This window comes from Lampris incognitus, chromosome 1, assembly GCF_029633865.1.
Source record: "Lampris incognitus isolate fLamInc1 chromosome 1, fLamInc1.hap2, whole genome shotgun sequence".
In the NCBI taxonomy this organism is placed as follows: domain Eukaryota; kingdom Metazoa; phylum Chordata; class Actinopteri; order Lampriformes; family Lampridae; genus Lampris; species Lampris incognitus.
In genome coordinates, this window is record NC_079211.1 from 5,450,950 (window position 1) to 5,466,034 (window position 15,085).

The 15,085-nt window shown below is 44.2% G+C and overlaps 1 protein-coding gene across 1 annotated transcript; it reads left to right on the forward strand.

Annotated features, from left to right (window-relative positions):
- Positions 1–10,664: 10,664 nt before the first annotated feature.
- LOC130118681 (leukocyte cell-derived chemotaxin-2-like) lies at positions 10,665–14,726 on the forward strand. The gene is made up of 4 exons (XM_056287123.1): positions 10,665–10,822; positions 11,741–11,852; positions 13,550–13,704; positions 14,482–14,726. The coding sequence occupies exons 1-4, from the start codon at positions 10,783–10,785 to the stop codon at positions 14,649–14,651; spliced, it is 477 nt and encodes a 158-aa protein (XP_056143098.1). The 5' UTR covers positions 10,665–10,782; the 3' UTR covers positions 14,652–14,726.
- Positions 14,727–15,085: the final 359 nt, after the last annotated feature.

Below are 15,085 nucleotides of genomic sequence, written 5' to 3' on the forward strand. Positions count from 1 at the left end.
CCGGGGTCCGCGGACCCCTAGTGGTCCGTGGTGTAACTGCAAGGGGTCCGTGAAAATAAAATATCTTTAAAAAAAATATCCTATGACATTTATAGAAATAGGATTATTTTACTCAAATGTGACTGAGACCTTTATCTACCTAAACTATAAAGGGTAACAGGACTTTTTTCTCTAATTACATCTGTTTCACAAGTGTAATTTATTGTATTTTAATAAGAGATCTCGCTCCCGTTTGCATTGTTAAAAGTTACTGCATAAAAATTCTGTTGTTACATATATCTGAAAGTTACTGAATACATATTCTGTTTTGTTACATATATCTGAAAGTTACTGAATACATATTCTGTTTTGTTACATATATCTGAAAGTTACTGCATAAGAATTCTGTTTTGTTACATATATCTGAAAGTTACTGAATACATATTCTATTTTGTTACATATATCTGATAGTTACTGCATAAAAATTCTGTTGTTACATATATCTGAAAGTTACTGAATACATATTCTGTTTTGTTACATATATCTGAAAGTTACTGAATACATATTCTGTTTTGTTACATATATCTGAAAGTTACTGAATACATATTCTGTTTTGTTACATATATCTGAAAGTTACTGAATACATATTCTGTGTTGTTACATATATCTGAAAGTTACTGAATACATATTCTGTTTTGTTACATATATCTGAAAGTTACTGGATACATATTCTGTTTTGTTACATATATCTGAAAGTTACTGAATACATATTCTGTTTTGTTGCATATATCTGAAAGTTACTGAATACATATTCTGTTTTGTTACATATATCTGAAAGTTACTGAATACATATTCTGTTTTGTTACATATATCTGAAAGTTACTGAATACATATTCTGTTTTGTTACATATATCTGAAAGTTACTGCATAAGAATTCTGTTTTGTTACATATATCTGAGTTACAACTGAAAGCTCTTATTTTTGCCCCAAAGAGTGAATAAATGCTATAATGCAATTTAAAATGCAGTTTCTACTGTTTCTATCAAATTGCAACCCCCCTCCCCCAAGATCAGGTGGAGGGGTCCTCAGGGTAGATCAAAAATACGCAGGGGGTCCAGGACCCCAAAGAGGTTGAGAACCACTGGTCTATACTGTAGAATGTACTTGTGTCGTAATCAGGAACATTTATCTGTCGTTTCATTTCACATCGCTTCCCCCAGCCCACAGCAGTGCAACACAAAGACAAAAACATCAAAACTACAAGAACACAAAAAACTACAAAAACATATATATCCAACATATCAACAAAAAAAAAAAATGTTTTTCCTTCACTGTCCAAAAGAACGAACGCCAGACAGGATGACTGTCAGGACTGCCGGTCTGCATGGGCTAGCAGTTAGCTTAGCCTGCCCCACTTCCGCCTCCTGCCAGACCGCCCTCCGTGTTTTGTCTTGGGGCGCAGCTCCAGGCAGGGCTGTGGTCCCTGGGCCCACCGGATGCAGCAGACCAGCTCCCTCAGCTGATCCAGCACCAGCTCTCCCGGGCAGACACCCCCGACACACCTCCCCACACTCCACGCAATAACACCAAAAACACAGTCAACGGCTAGGCCAGACCGCCACCAGACCGCCCTCAGTGTTATCGGAAATGCCGGTCTGCATGGGCTAGCAGTTAGCTTAGCCTGCCCCGCTTCCGCCTGCTGTCGGACCAGCCTTAGTGTTTCCACTTCGGGCACAGCTCCAGGCAGGGCCGTGGTCCTTGGGCCCACAGCACACAGCAGACCAAGCTCTTCCAGCCGATCCAGCGCCAGCTCTCTCAGCCATCAAACAAAGACACAAACTTAGATGCAGACGTGGACAAAGACCCTGCACGGACGGTGCTGGGTGAGGCCGCTGCAAACGTGAGTGCGTGCCACCATCTGTGTGACACTCATCAAAAAATTGTCGGCTGTCAATAAACTGGAACTTGAACTTGTTGTAGAGCACAAAAATGGAGCAGGCTAAAGCAAGAGAAGCAAAACCCCAAAGCTAAAGTAAAAGTGACACTAAATCCATAGCGTCCAGACTCCATATGAAGGGACAGCAGGCGTTTTGAGTGATCCAAAGATTTTCTGTCCATCAAATATCTGCAGGTTCAGTTAAAACCAATGCAACAATGGAATGAACACACCTGAAGTTGAGAAAAGATGTGACATACACAGGTAAACAACTTCTAAGCTTCTATGAACTTAAAACAGAGTCCACCAAAACCTCTGGCTAGGTGTCCAGTTATGGAAAGGTGAGCGTTTGCATACCTCAAGATGCATGCAGGTCTTAACGGTGGGCTCATAAATTGAAATTGACATTCACACCTAAATATCACTAAGATTTAATTAAGAGCCTTAAAGCAAATAGTAAATATAAGTGTACTGTACATGAACACACAGCTCTACCCCAGATCTGCTCAGGATTAATTGTAATTTCAGACCAGGGTGAAACTATTGACTAGAAAACTGCAGATGAAACTGGTTGGGTAGTCTTTAGATAAGGTCAGAGCTTGCTACAGAGGCATAATGTCCTGAATGGCAACCCAGTGACTTTTACCCAACAGGTGGAAAGTTTGATGCTGGGAAACTCTTGTGTAAAACAGGTTAATGTTGTGCAACGAGCTACTATTTAACTGAGAGGAGAACCTTTGGTAATCAAATCAATACAAACTCAGTCAACTCAAAAATGTCAGCCAGTATATTTGGCTTCCAAGTTCAGAGTTCAGAGAAAAAGCTGGCAGGCCTGCACTGACGGGGAATTTTCACATCTGAAATTTCAAATTTCTCAAAGTCTGAGGCCATGGTTCTCTACCGGAAAATGGTGGATTGCTCCCTCCGGGTTGGGGATGAGTTGTTGCCTCAAGTGAAGGAGTTCAAGTATCTTGGGGTCTTGTTCACGAGTGAGGGTAGGATGGAGCGGGAGATTGACAGGTGGATTGGTGCAGCATCAGCAGTAATGCGGACACTGTACCGGACCATTGTGGTGAAGAAGGAGTTGAGCCGGAAGGCAAAGCTCTCAATTTACCAGTCAGTCTTCGTTCAAACCCGTTCAAGCTTTGGGTAGTGACCGAAAGGGTGAGATCGCGGCTACAAGCAGCTGAAATGAATTTCCTCCGATGGGTGTCTGGACTTAGCCTTAGAGATAGGGTGAGGAGCTCAGACATCTGGAGGGAGCTCGGAGTAGAACCGCTGCTCCTTCACGTCGAAAGGAGCCAGTTGAGGTGGTTCGGGCAACTGATTAGGATGCCTCCTGGGCGCCTTCCTTTGGAGGTTTACCAACGTCCAACTGGGAGGAGACCCCGGGGTAGACCCAGAACTCACTGGAGGGACTACATGTCCAATCTGGCCTGGGAACGCCTTGGGATCCTTCAAGAGGAGCTGGAGGGCGTTGCTGGGGAGAGGGAGGTCTACTTAGCTTGCTGCCACTGCGACCCGACCCCGAAGAAGCGGCTGATGATGAATGAAGGAAAAAAAATTCTAATTTGCATGTTTAATAGGAATGCCTGTAACCATATCAGAAGCTGCTCAATTTTAACAAAACTCTGCATTAGGCCAAAGTAACAGGGACTTTAACGGTGACATAAATACATATACATACACATACATAAATATGCATGTGTGTGTGCGCGTGTCTTTCAGAGTGTATCTGAAGAAGTGTGTATGTGTGTATACAGTATTATGTGTAACGTGTGTGTCTGTGAGTGAACAATGGCTTCACTTCCGGCTGTATGCTAACGGTAAAGCAGCACTTTTAGCAGAGATGGTAATTTCTCTCACGTTATTACTATGCGTGTATCTGTCTGATCAATACTTATCCTATCAAGCTCAGAGAACCGATGAGAAATCAATGAGGTGATGATGTTCTTCAATTAACACCTTTCAAACACACCGCAGTACAGAAACCTGAACAGGGAGAAAAAGAAAAGAGGAAAAATATCAAAATAAGAAACGACGTAGACAGTAAGTAGATAATGAAGTTACCAAGATGAACACACACACACACACACACACACAATGAACAGCATGACCAGGCTAGCAGCTAATGCTAACCTGTAATGGCTGATCACCAGCTGGTTGGAATCCAAAGTGTATGTTCTCAGTTCAGTCATTCATTTTATCTGGTTATCTTTTTTTCTTCTTCTTTTTGTTGTGTTACTGTTTTATTTTGAAAATTTGTACCTGTCTTGACATTTCAGTTCCTGGCCCTGCTTTTGCCACCAGTCAACCCCGTGATTTCTACACCGTGTTCCTGCCAGATAATAATAATAATGATAACAATAACAATGATAATCATCATCATCATCGTCATCATTACATTTATATACCACTTTTCTAGACACCCAAAGTGCTTCACAGTGAAGGGGGTAACTCGCGTCCACCACCACTAACGTGCAGCACCACCTGGGTGATGCACAGCAGCCATTTTGCACCAGAACGCTCACCACGCATCAGCTTGAGGTGGAGAGGGAGGAATCATTGAGCCAATTACATGGGGGGATGATTAGGTGGTCAGATGAAGACAGCCAGGTTGAGAATTTTGCCACGACACTAGGGACCCCCAACTCTTTGCCATGGGATCTTTACAGTGAGTCAGGACCTCGGTTTAACGTCTCATCCGAAGGACGGCATCTCCTACAGCACAGTGTCCCCGTCACTGCACTGGGGCATTGAGATTTGAATTATTCATTCATCATTCATCATCTGCCGCTTCTCCGGGGTCGGGTCGCGCTGGTAGCAAGCTAAGTAGGGCACTCCAGACGTCCCTCTCCCCAGCAACGCCCTCCAGCTCCTCCTGGGGGCATCCCAAGGAGTTCCCAGGCCAGATTGGACATGTAGTCCCTCAAGCAAGTTTTGGGTTTACCCTGGGGTCTCCTCCCAGTTGGATATGCCTGGAAAACCTCCAAAGGAAGGCGCCCAGGAGGCATCCTGATCAGATGCCCAAACCACCTCAACTGGCTCCTTTCGACGTGAAGGAGCAGCGGCTCTACTCCGAGCTCCCTCCGGATGTCTGAGCTCCTCACCCTATCTCTAAGTCTGAGTCCAGACACCCTACGGAGGAAACTCATTTCAGCCGCTTGTATCTGCGATCTCACCCTTTTGGTCACTACCCAAAGCTCATGACCATAGGTGAGGGTTGGAATGAAGATTGACTGGTAAATTGAGAGCTTTGTTTTCCGGCTCAGCTCCCTCTTCACCACAACGGTCCAGTACAACGCCCGCATTACTGCTGGACCTGCTGTCAGCCGGTTTAGGAAAGACTCCCCAGTGACCTGAAGTGCACCTGAAACTGTGTCATTGGCCTGCTGCCCATCGGTTTGTTCCACATCACACTGCTCTGCTGTTCTGACCTCCGCCTGCCTCCGTCCATTACATCAACTCCAATATCCGCCCCCGTCTGTGTGTCCTGTGTCTGGGTCCTCCCTGAGTTCGTAACACAAAAGTACAATATCCAAGTATCTGGGCAATGGCACAAATCAATTTAGCTGCCATGCTTAGAAATCCCCTATGGATAAAGGAAAGGTTTATGCTTTTTTTGAATCAAATAATTGAGTCATTATTTTAGGTCCAGGGACCTCGTTTGTGAAATGCTCTCACACATAAATTTGTTCTTACTCACTCGTAGAATTTTGTAGCCTTCAAGTTTGTCTTACAGACAGAAGCCTGGTGGTTATTTATTTATTTTTACTCATTTTTCTCAACAGTTCTTGCACAGTCGGAAACAGACTACTTAAAGGGGAGGGTCTTCCTTCTCATAGTAGACCTTTTTATTCTAAGCACAGGATATGGGTGTACATGGAGTGAATGTTGTGGGTTTATGATCTGTGATGGAACCCGTGACCTATCCGGGTCACCGATCTCCCTGCCTTCTACACAATGCATGCTTACATCGACTGCAGCTCAGCGTGACCCTGAGTCGAATTTAGTAGTTTCAAACAATGACTGAATGAATTGCATAACTTCTTCCTTCGTGTTATTTGGGAAACTGTCTTGATGCATGCTCAATAACACAGGTAAGAAAAGCAAATAAGGTTGAATCAGTCCATCTGGATACAACGTAGATACAAATACAGATACAACGCAAATATAAATACAAGGTAGATACAGATACAGATACAAGGTAGATAAAGATACAAACACAACGTAGATACAGATACAAGGTAGATACAAATACAGATACAACATAGATGCAGATAGAGATACAACATAGATACAGATACAACATAGATACAAATATAGATACAACGTAGATACAGAGACAGATACAACATAGACACAGATAGAGCTGCAACATAGATACAGATACAATGCAGATACAATGTAGATATGGATAGAGATACAACATAGACACAGATAGAGCTGCAACGTAGATACAGATACAACGCAGATACAATGTAGATATGGATAGAGATACAACATAGATACAAATACAACATAGATACAGATACAAGTATCTTTCAATAAACGTTGTATCCAGATGAACTGATTCAACGTCCTTTGATATTTGGGAAATAGTTTTCAATTCCAATCAGTAAAACATGTACAAACAAACTAAACAAAAATCTGAATACAAAGAGAACTTAAAATATATTTTGAGGAATTAGATACCCACATTTCCCAAACCAGCTATGATCACTTAACCGATATTAAAAACTACCATGGGTGGTCAAAATGACAGCTGATTTTTAAACTCTATATTCTGTCAAGATAAACACCCAATTGAGATATTAATGCTTTACATATGTTAGTATGTCTGTAAGGAAATGATTGACACCAAAATTAACATTTTAACAACTGTAATACTATTTTTAAACAATTTAAACTTCAGAGAGACATGGTCAAACTTGAATAGCAAAATTGAAAAAGGGAAAATATTACCTGAAAAACAAAACGGAAAACACATGTTGCTAATCTAACAAACATAACAAGGCCTACAAAATGTGAAATGCAAAAAAAAAAAAAAAGAACTGAAAATAAATATTGAAACAGTCCCAAACAACTACTACATTACATTACATTACATTACATTACATTACAGTCATTTAGCTGACGCTTTGATCCTAAGCGACTTACAATAAGTGCATCATTTAACGTAGGAAATCAGGAGAACTACTAGTCATCAGAGGTCATAAGTGCATCTAAACAAGCATCTAAGAGCAAAACCAATGCTAAAGTAAAAGTGCAAGAAAGATATTTTTTTAATGAGTGAATACAATACATGCTAAGAACAAGTAACAGGGTAGTTAGTAGTTCTTGAAGAGGTGAGTTTTCAACCTGCGCCGAAAGATGGGCAGCGACTCCGCTGTCCTGACATCAGTGGGGAGTTCATTCCACCACTGTGGTGCCAGGACAGAAAAGAGCCGTGACCGGGTTGATCGGCAGTAGGGCCCTCTGAGCGAAGGGGCAACCAGGCGTCTTGAGGCAGCAGGGCGAAGTGGTCGGGTGGGGATGTAGGGCTTGACCATGGCCTGGAGATAGGAAGGAGCTGTTCCTTTCACTGCCCTGTAGGCTAGCACCAGAGTCTTAAACTGGATGCGAGCAGCTACTGGGAGCCAGTGTAGGGACATAAGAAGGGGAGTTGTGTGGGAGAACTTAGGCCGGTTGAACACCAGACGAGCTGCAGCTTTCTGAACAAGCTCCAGAGGTCTGATGGCCGACGCCAGCAAGGAGGGAGTTGCCGTAGTCCAGCCAGGAGATGACCAGAGCCTGGATGAGCACCTGTGCCGTCTCATCGGTGAGGAATGGGCAAATCCTCCTGATGTTATAGAGGAGAAATCTGCAGGAGCAAGCAACCAATGCAACGTTTTCAGCAAATGACAGTTGGTTGTCCAGGAACACACCCAGATTCCTCGCAGTCCAAGTTGGCATCACCACGATGTTGTCAATGGTGATGGCCAGGTCTTGGTGTGGGCAACCTTTCCCCGGGAGCAACATCAGCTCTGTCTTGTCCAGATTAAGCTTCAGGTGGTGTGTCGCCATCCACTCCGAGATGTCAGTCAAGCACGCAGCAATGCATGTTTCTACTTGTGTGTCAGAGGGAGGAAAGGACAAGATCAGCTGGGTGTCATCGGCATAACAATGGTAAGAGAAGTCATGCGAGCAAATAACAGAACCCAGGGATGTCGTGTACAGGGAGAAAAGGAGAGGACCCAGAACCGAATCCTGTGGAACGCCTGTAGTCAGTCTGCGAGGCTCCGACACAGATCCCCTCCATGTCACCTGGTAGGAGCGACCCGTCTGGTAGGATGCAAACATTGAGAGTGCAGAGCCTGTGACACCCAGCCCCTCGAGGGTAGAGAGGAGGATCTGGTGGTTCACTGTGTCGAACGCAGCTGACAGGTCCAGGAGTATCAGGACAGAATAGAGAGAGTTTGCTCTCGCAGAGTGCAGCGATTCTGTCACTGCAAGGAGGGCCATCTCTGTCGAGTGACCCACCCTGAACCCAGGCTGGTTGAGGTCCAGGAGGTTGTTCTGGTGGTGGTACAAAGAAAGTTGGTTAAAGACAGCATGTTCGAAGGTTTTGGATAAAAGGGGAGAAGGGAAACCGGTCTGTAGTTTTTGACGTCAGAGGGATTAAGTGATGGTTTCTTGAGAAGGGGGGTGACTCTAGCAGTCTTGAAGGCAGATGGAAAGCATCCTGCCTGGTAGGAGGTGTTGATGAGGTGGGTTAGAAAGGGAAGGGGTTCAGGTGCTATAGACTGAAGAAGAGGGGAGGAGACCGGGTCAACGGAGCATGTGGTGGGGCGACTGGATGTGATGAGGTTTCGAACCTCGTCGGGGGAGAGGGGAGCGAGGTGAAGAGAGGGAGAGAGAGTAGGACATGAAATAGTAGTCAGAGAGCTGGAAGGGAGTAACAGAGAGATTGGAAATAGGACAGTGTCTAGTAAATATAAGGTCCAGCTGGTTGCCGGCCTTGTGGGTAGGAGGAGAGGGTAAGAGGTGAAGGTCAAAGGAGGAGAGGAACGAGAGAAGAGGATCTAGCTTGTTAATGTGGATGTTGAAGTCACAGAGAAGGATAAGTGCAGAGTCATCAACAGGGAAGTGCGAGACAAGTGTGTCAAGCTCCTCAAGAAACTCACCAAGGGGGCCTGGTGGACGGTACACAACCACAATGGTGAGTTTGACTGGATAAGAGACAGTAACAGCATGGAAGTCAAAAGAGGGCGGAGAAAATTGTGGAATAGAAACAAGAGAGTATTTCCATTTCAGAGAAATTAGCAGGCCAGTACCACCACCCCGCCTCCCAGCTCTGGGAGTGTGAGAAAAAGAGTACACATCTGACAGAGCTGCGGGTGTGGTAGTGTTTTCTGGCATGAACCAAGTCTCAGTTAGAGCAAGAAAGTTGAGGGACAGCAAGGATGCGTAGCCTGAGATAAACTCAGCTTTCGGCACCGCAGACCGACAATTCCAGAGCCCTCCCATCACCACTTGCTCAACGTGAGTGGAGAGAGTGGGATAGATGAGATTGGTAGGGTCAAAGCGCCTAGGAGTGACCCAACGTCTATGCCAGCCCCGGGAAGAGGAAAGGACAGGAATGCGAAGGAAACATAGTCTATACTAGGTACACAAAATACAGATGACTGACCGGATCTAAAAAGAGCAGTCCTTGCTTGACGAAGTCTTGGCTTGAAAAAGCCGCGCTTGCCTTTGTTCACTCTAGCCTTCATTCAGCCTAGACCTGTTTGCCTGACGCTTGTTTGCCTGGCGATTGGAAGCAGCAGCAGTGATTTAAAGAACACTGATTGCGAATTGTCTGTCAGGAGTGCAGGCCCTAGAACGACCGTGGGAGGTCATTTTGACCACCACGGTGTTTAAACTCTATATTCTGTCAAGGTAAATACCCAGGTGAGATATTCATGCATTACATAAGTTAGTATGTCTGTTAAGAAACTAACTGACACCAAAATTAACATTTTAACAATTATAATACTATTATTCAAACAATTTAAAATGGCCACTGTCCAACGCCTGTAAATACTGCAACGCCTCGGTGGTAGTCATGGTGCGTCTGAAACGGCGTCTGTAACCAGAAATGTTGGCAATAATCAAAAATCAAGTTTAATACTGGAGAACGCTAGTGTGGTTCTAGGACAGAGCGATGAACTTCACGAAGGAAATGATGCAACCAACACGCGTCATAAATACTGACATGGCACGCACGATGACGCGCAAATTACGTGCGATCATTTTGACCGCTCATGGGCATTTCAGGTAGATCTTGTCATAACCTTTTTTGTGCAATTGATCTAAAACTCGTTTTCAATTTTAGGAGCATTCAGGGAGCGGCAGGTCTGTATCTTTTTTCCCCATAAACTTATCAAACATTGAAAATCCAAAACGGTCATTATGACCGTCTTTGTCGTTAAGGGTGTGTAAACTGCTGCCAATAAAGTGAGCTGAACTAGATTTTTTTGAGAAAGGGGTCATTCCAGCATATCCATCATAAAAGTTGAAACCTGTGGAAAAGTTTGACTCACTGTCAGGTGAACAAACTTTGTAGTGATGCGCAAACAATCCTTGCACGTCATACATTTCAGCTGAAGTTATTGATTTCCTTCCAATAATCGGGTGACTGACCATGAAGAGTTTATTCTGTTGCAAGAGAGGGTGAGATAACATTGGGTAACGTGTTCCAGTAGTAACCACAGCGATGCTGCTGTCATCACACGGCCTATAAAACCCGTGAAACGTGGAGAAAACAGTCTGACCAAGCGGCACGAAACATCTGTCAAAACTCTATTTCACTGTGAAATCAATTAACTCACTTCATCAACAACACCATGAAAACAGGACCTCTCGTCGTAACCACAGCACTGATGGGTAAGTACCAATACTGCGTCTGGTCATTACATGACTATATATAGATAATATAGACATCTAAATAGATATCTAGCTAGCTCAACAGACACAAATAGATATAGACAGACAGACAGATAGCTAGATCTGTAGGTAGGTAAGAGGGCGTACACTGCCTTGGTTACTGTGATCACGTGGCAGTTTTACTGTCTGTATCTGCACAGTTATATGCATATATGCATTATTTTTAAAGCATAATTTCTAAAAGGTTCATAAGTGGTTACTTACTACTTTATCAACATTAATAACTCATTTGTCAATGTCTTATAAATAAGTAATAAGATGTTATAAAACATTAATAAAGTGACTTTTTGGGTTGCCAGGTTGGGAGCTTACATTTTATTAATACGAGAGGGTCTCCATAGACATTCTCCCAGAAACGGTATGATCGGTGAGGACCACCGATTCCCATTCTCAGCACATGGCAGATGGCACAGCGGAAAATGTTCATGAAGTGCCGTGCAAAAGTCACTTGATATGTAGTAGTGACAGTGAAGACGTCTGCGCACTATTAAAGGGCTGTCATCAAATTCTGATCAGAGGCATCCGGGTAGTGTAGTGGTCTGTTCTGTTGCCTACCAACACATGGATCACCGGTTTGAGTCCCCGTGTTCTCCCCGGCTTGGTTGGGTGTCTCTACAGACACAATTGGCCGTGTCTGTGGGTGGGAAGCCGGATGTGAAGAGTAGGTAATTGGCCAAGTGCAGTTGGGGAGAAAAAGGGTGAAAAAAAAGAAAAATGGTGAACAGAACTGGATGAATTCAATCACATGTGTTCTGTTCCAGTGATATTTAACACTGAACATGATGAACAGAGGATAAAGTAGAGATTGTGAATGATCATCTCTCCCTCTGTCTCTCTCTCTCTCTCTCTGTCTGTCAGCTGTGCTGTGTGTGTGTGAGGCTGTCAGGTTTGGTCAAATCTGCCAAGGAAACCCAAGAAACAGAGTGAGGGGCGAAGACTCTTTCGGACATGGGCACTTCCATTCACATGGGTACGACAAATGCAGTCATGTGTATCACCCAGGTCCACTTTGTCTTAGCAAACACAGACAGACAGACAGACAGCATGACAGATAGAAAGATAGATAGATAGACAGACAGATAGATAGAAGTTGTAAAGAAGTGTGGTCCATAGTCATCAGATGTAAGTGTGAACACATTAAGACTCCAGTCCTCCATCACTCCAGTAATACATACAGAAAAACTTCGCCCATACATACAAACATCACTAGAACGACCGGGATGACTCTATATTCACATTAGAAAGGCCGGGATGTCTCTATATTTACACTAGAACGACCGGGATGTCTCTGTATTTACTCTAGAACGACCGGGATGTCTCTATAGTCACACTAGAACGACCGGGATGTCTCTATATTTACACTAGAACGACCGGGATGTCTCTATATTTACACTAGAACGACCGGGATGTCTCTGTATTTACTCTAGAACGACCGGGATGTCTCTATAGTCACACTAGAACAACCGGGATGTCTCTATATTTACACTGGAACAACCGGGATGTCTCTATAGTCACACTAGAATGACCGGGATGTCTCTGTATTTACTCTAGAATGACCGGGATGTCTCTATATTTACACTGGAACAACCGGGATGTCTCTATAGTCACACTAGAATGACCGGGATGTCTCTGTATTTACACTGGAACAACCGGGATGTCTCTATAGTCACACTAGAATGACCGGGATGTCTCTGTATTTACTCTAGAATGACCGGGATGTCTCTATATTTACACTGGAACAACCTGGATGTCTCTATAGTCACACTAGAATGACCGGGATGTCTCTGTATTTACTCTAGAATGACCGGGATGTCTCTATATTCACATTAGAACGGCCGGGATGTCTCTATAGTCACACTAGAACGACCGGGATGTCTCTATATTTACACTAGAACGACCGGGATGTCTCTATATTTACACTAGAACGACCGGGATGTCTCTGTATTTACTCTAGAACGACCGGGATGTCTCTATAGTCACACTAGAACAACCGGGATGTCTCTATAGTTACACTGGAACAACCGGGATGTCTCTATAGTCACACTAGAATGACCGGGATGTCTCTCTATTTACTCTAGAACGACCGGGAAGACTCTATATTTACACTAAAATGACCGGGATGTCTCTATATTTACACTAGAACGACCGGGATGTCTCTATATTTACACTAGAATGACCGGGATGTCTCTATAGTCACACTAGAACGACCGGGATGTCTCTGTATTTACTCTAGAACGACCGGGATGTCTCTATATTTACATTAGAATGACCGGGATGTCTCTATATTTACACTAGAATGACCGGGATGTCTCCATATTTACACTAGAACGACCGGGATGTCTTTATATTTACACTAGAATGACCAGGACGTCTCTATAGTCACACTAGAACGACCGGGATGTCTCTATCGTAACTTATTTTGTGCAATTGATCTGAAACTCATTTTGATGCAAATATATGTAATTTTAGGAGCATTCAGGGGGTGGCATGTCTGTAGCTTTTTCCCCCACTAAGTTATTAAACTTTGAAAATCCAAAACCATCAAAATGACGGCCTTGGTCGTTCTAGTGTTTAAGGGGACATTTGAAGTTTTTGTGTTCTGTCACATCAATACCTTAGCGAGCTGACTGGGCTGTAAAAGTGCAAATCTGTTGTCTCCACATTCAGACATGGCCATCAGCACACAGGGGTGGATATTGAGTGCAACGATGGAGCGACTGTCTTCGCTCCATTTGATGTGACCATCCAGAGAAGGGTCGATGTTGAAGGCGTGGACCCCCGCATGGTGGGCATCAGCAGCGGAATCGAACTCACTGGACAAGGTTTGGCTCTTCTACAAACGTCAGAACATTCTCCATCAAACAGTTTACGTAGAAAATCAGATTCAGATCCAGTCATTTTCTCAGTCAGACCCAAAGTCTTACTTAAAGACAAGTTCCAGTTAAAGGTGAACTCCAGTTTTCCGTGTAAACAAATACGAGTTTGTTCAGATTCATAATCTCAATAATAATCGTTACACACAAGCCATGTATCCCAAAGCACTTTTATGCTTATTATGAAGTATTGCATTAGAAAAGCTGGATGGGGGGGCGTCCGTCCAGGTAGCGTAGAGGTCTGTTCCGTTGCTAACCAACATGGGGATCGCCGGTTCAAATCCCCATGTTACTTCCACCTTGGTCGGGCGTCCCTATAGACACAATTGTCCGTGTCTGTGGTGGGAAGCCGGATGTAGGTATGTGTCCTGCTTGTGGCACTAGCGCTTCCTCTGGTCAGTTGGGGTGCCTGTTTGGGGGGGGGGGACTGGGGGGAGTAGCGTGATCCTCTGCACGCTACGTCCCCCTGGTGAAACTCCTCACTGTCAGGTGAAAAGAAGCAGCTGGCGACTCCACATGTATGGGAGGTAGTCTGCAGCCCTCCCCGGATCGGAAGAGGGGGTGGAGTAGCGACCGGGACAGCTCGGAAGAGTGGGGTGATTGGCCAAAAATAAATTGGGAGAAAAAAAAGTGGGACAATCCAAGAAAGAAAAGAAAAGAAAAAGAAGAGAAAAAAAGAAAGTGGAAGGGTGAAGTGTAATCAAGTGTAATGGTTTTGTTTTCCAGGTCTGTGTTTCAGGATGCTATTTCTGCAGCCAGTCCAGACCACTGGAACTGTGAAGAAGGGAAAGAAGCTGGGGACCATGTCACGTATGCAGACCGTTCACCCTGGAATCACCTCCCACATTCATTTCGAGATGTGCGATGGATCTGACCCAACGAGATACTTCCAGTGACCCGCTTGAGATATTTTTATACATTCATTGGCTGTAACATGTTGAGCTTTCATTAAAATTGCTCTTGCCAGACTATTTTACTCCTCCCAGCTCTTACGTCTTCCCATCCCGCTGCTCTCGAATTACAAAAGATTTGATTCACCAGTTAAAATGTAAAAGGAAGGCATGCAACGTTTCACAAGCTGAAACAGGAAGTGGAATATATTTGCACATGTTGGTCCCAGACAGATTTCCATTGCATGACAGTGAAGTTATTGGTAAACAAGTGAACCTATCATAACCTCCAGATGGGGCAGGTGGTGTTTTGCTGGGTGGTGGGGAAAATGGTGGAGGATGAACAATGACAATATCATTGGCGGTACGCCTCTTCTCTAGGACCCACCCTCCTATAGGATCGACTGATATAAAGCCCCGCCCCCTCACTTACACAAATG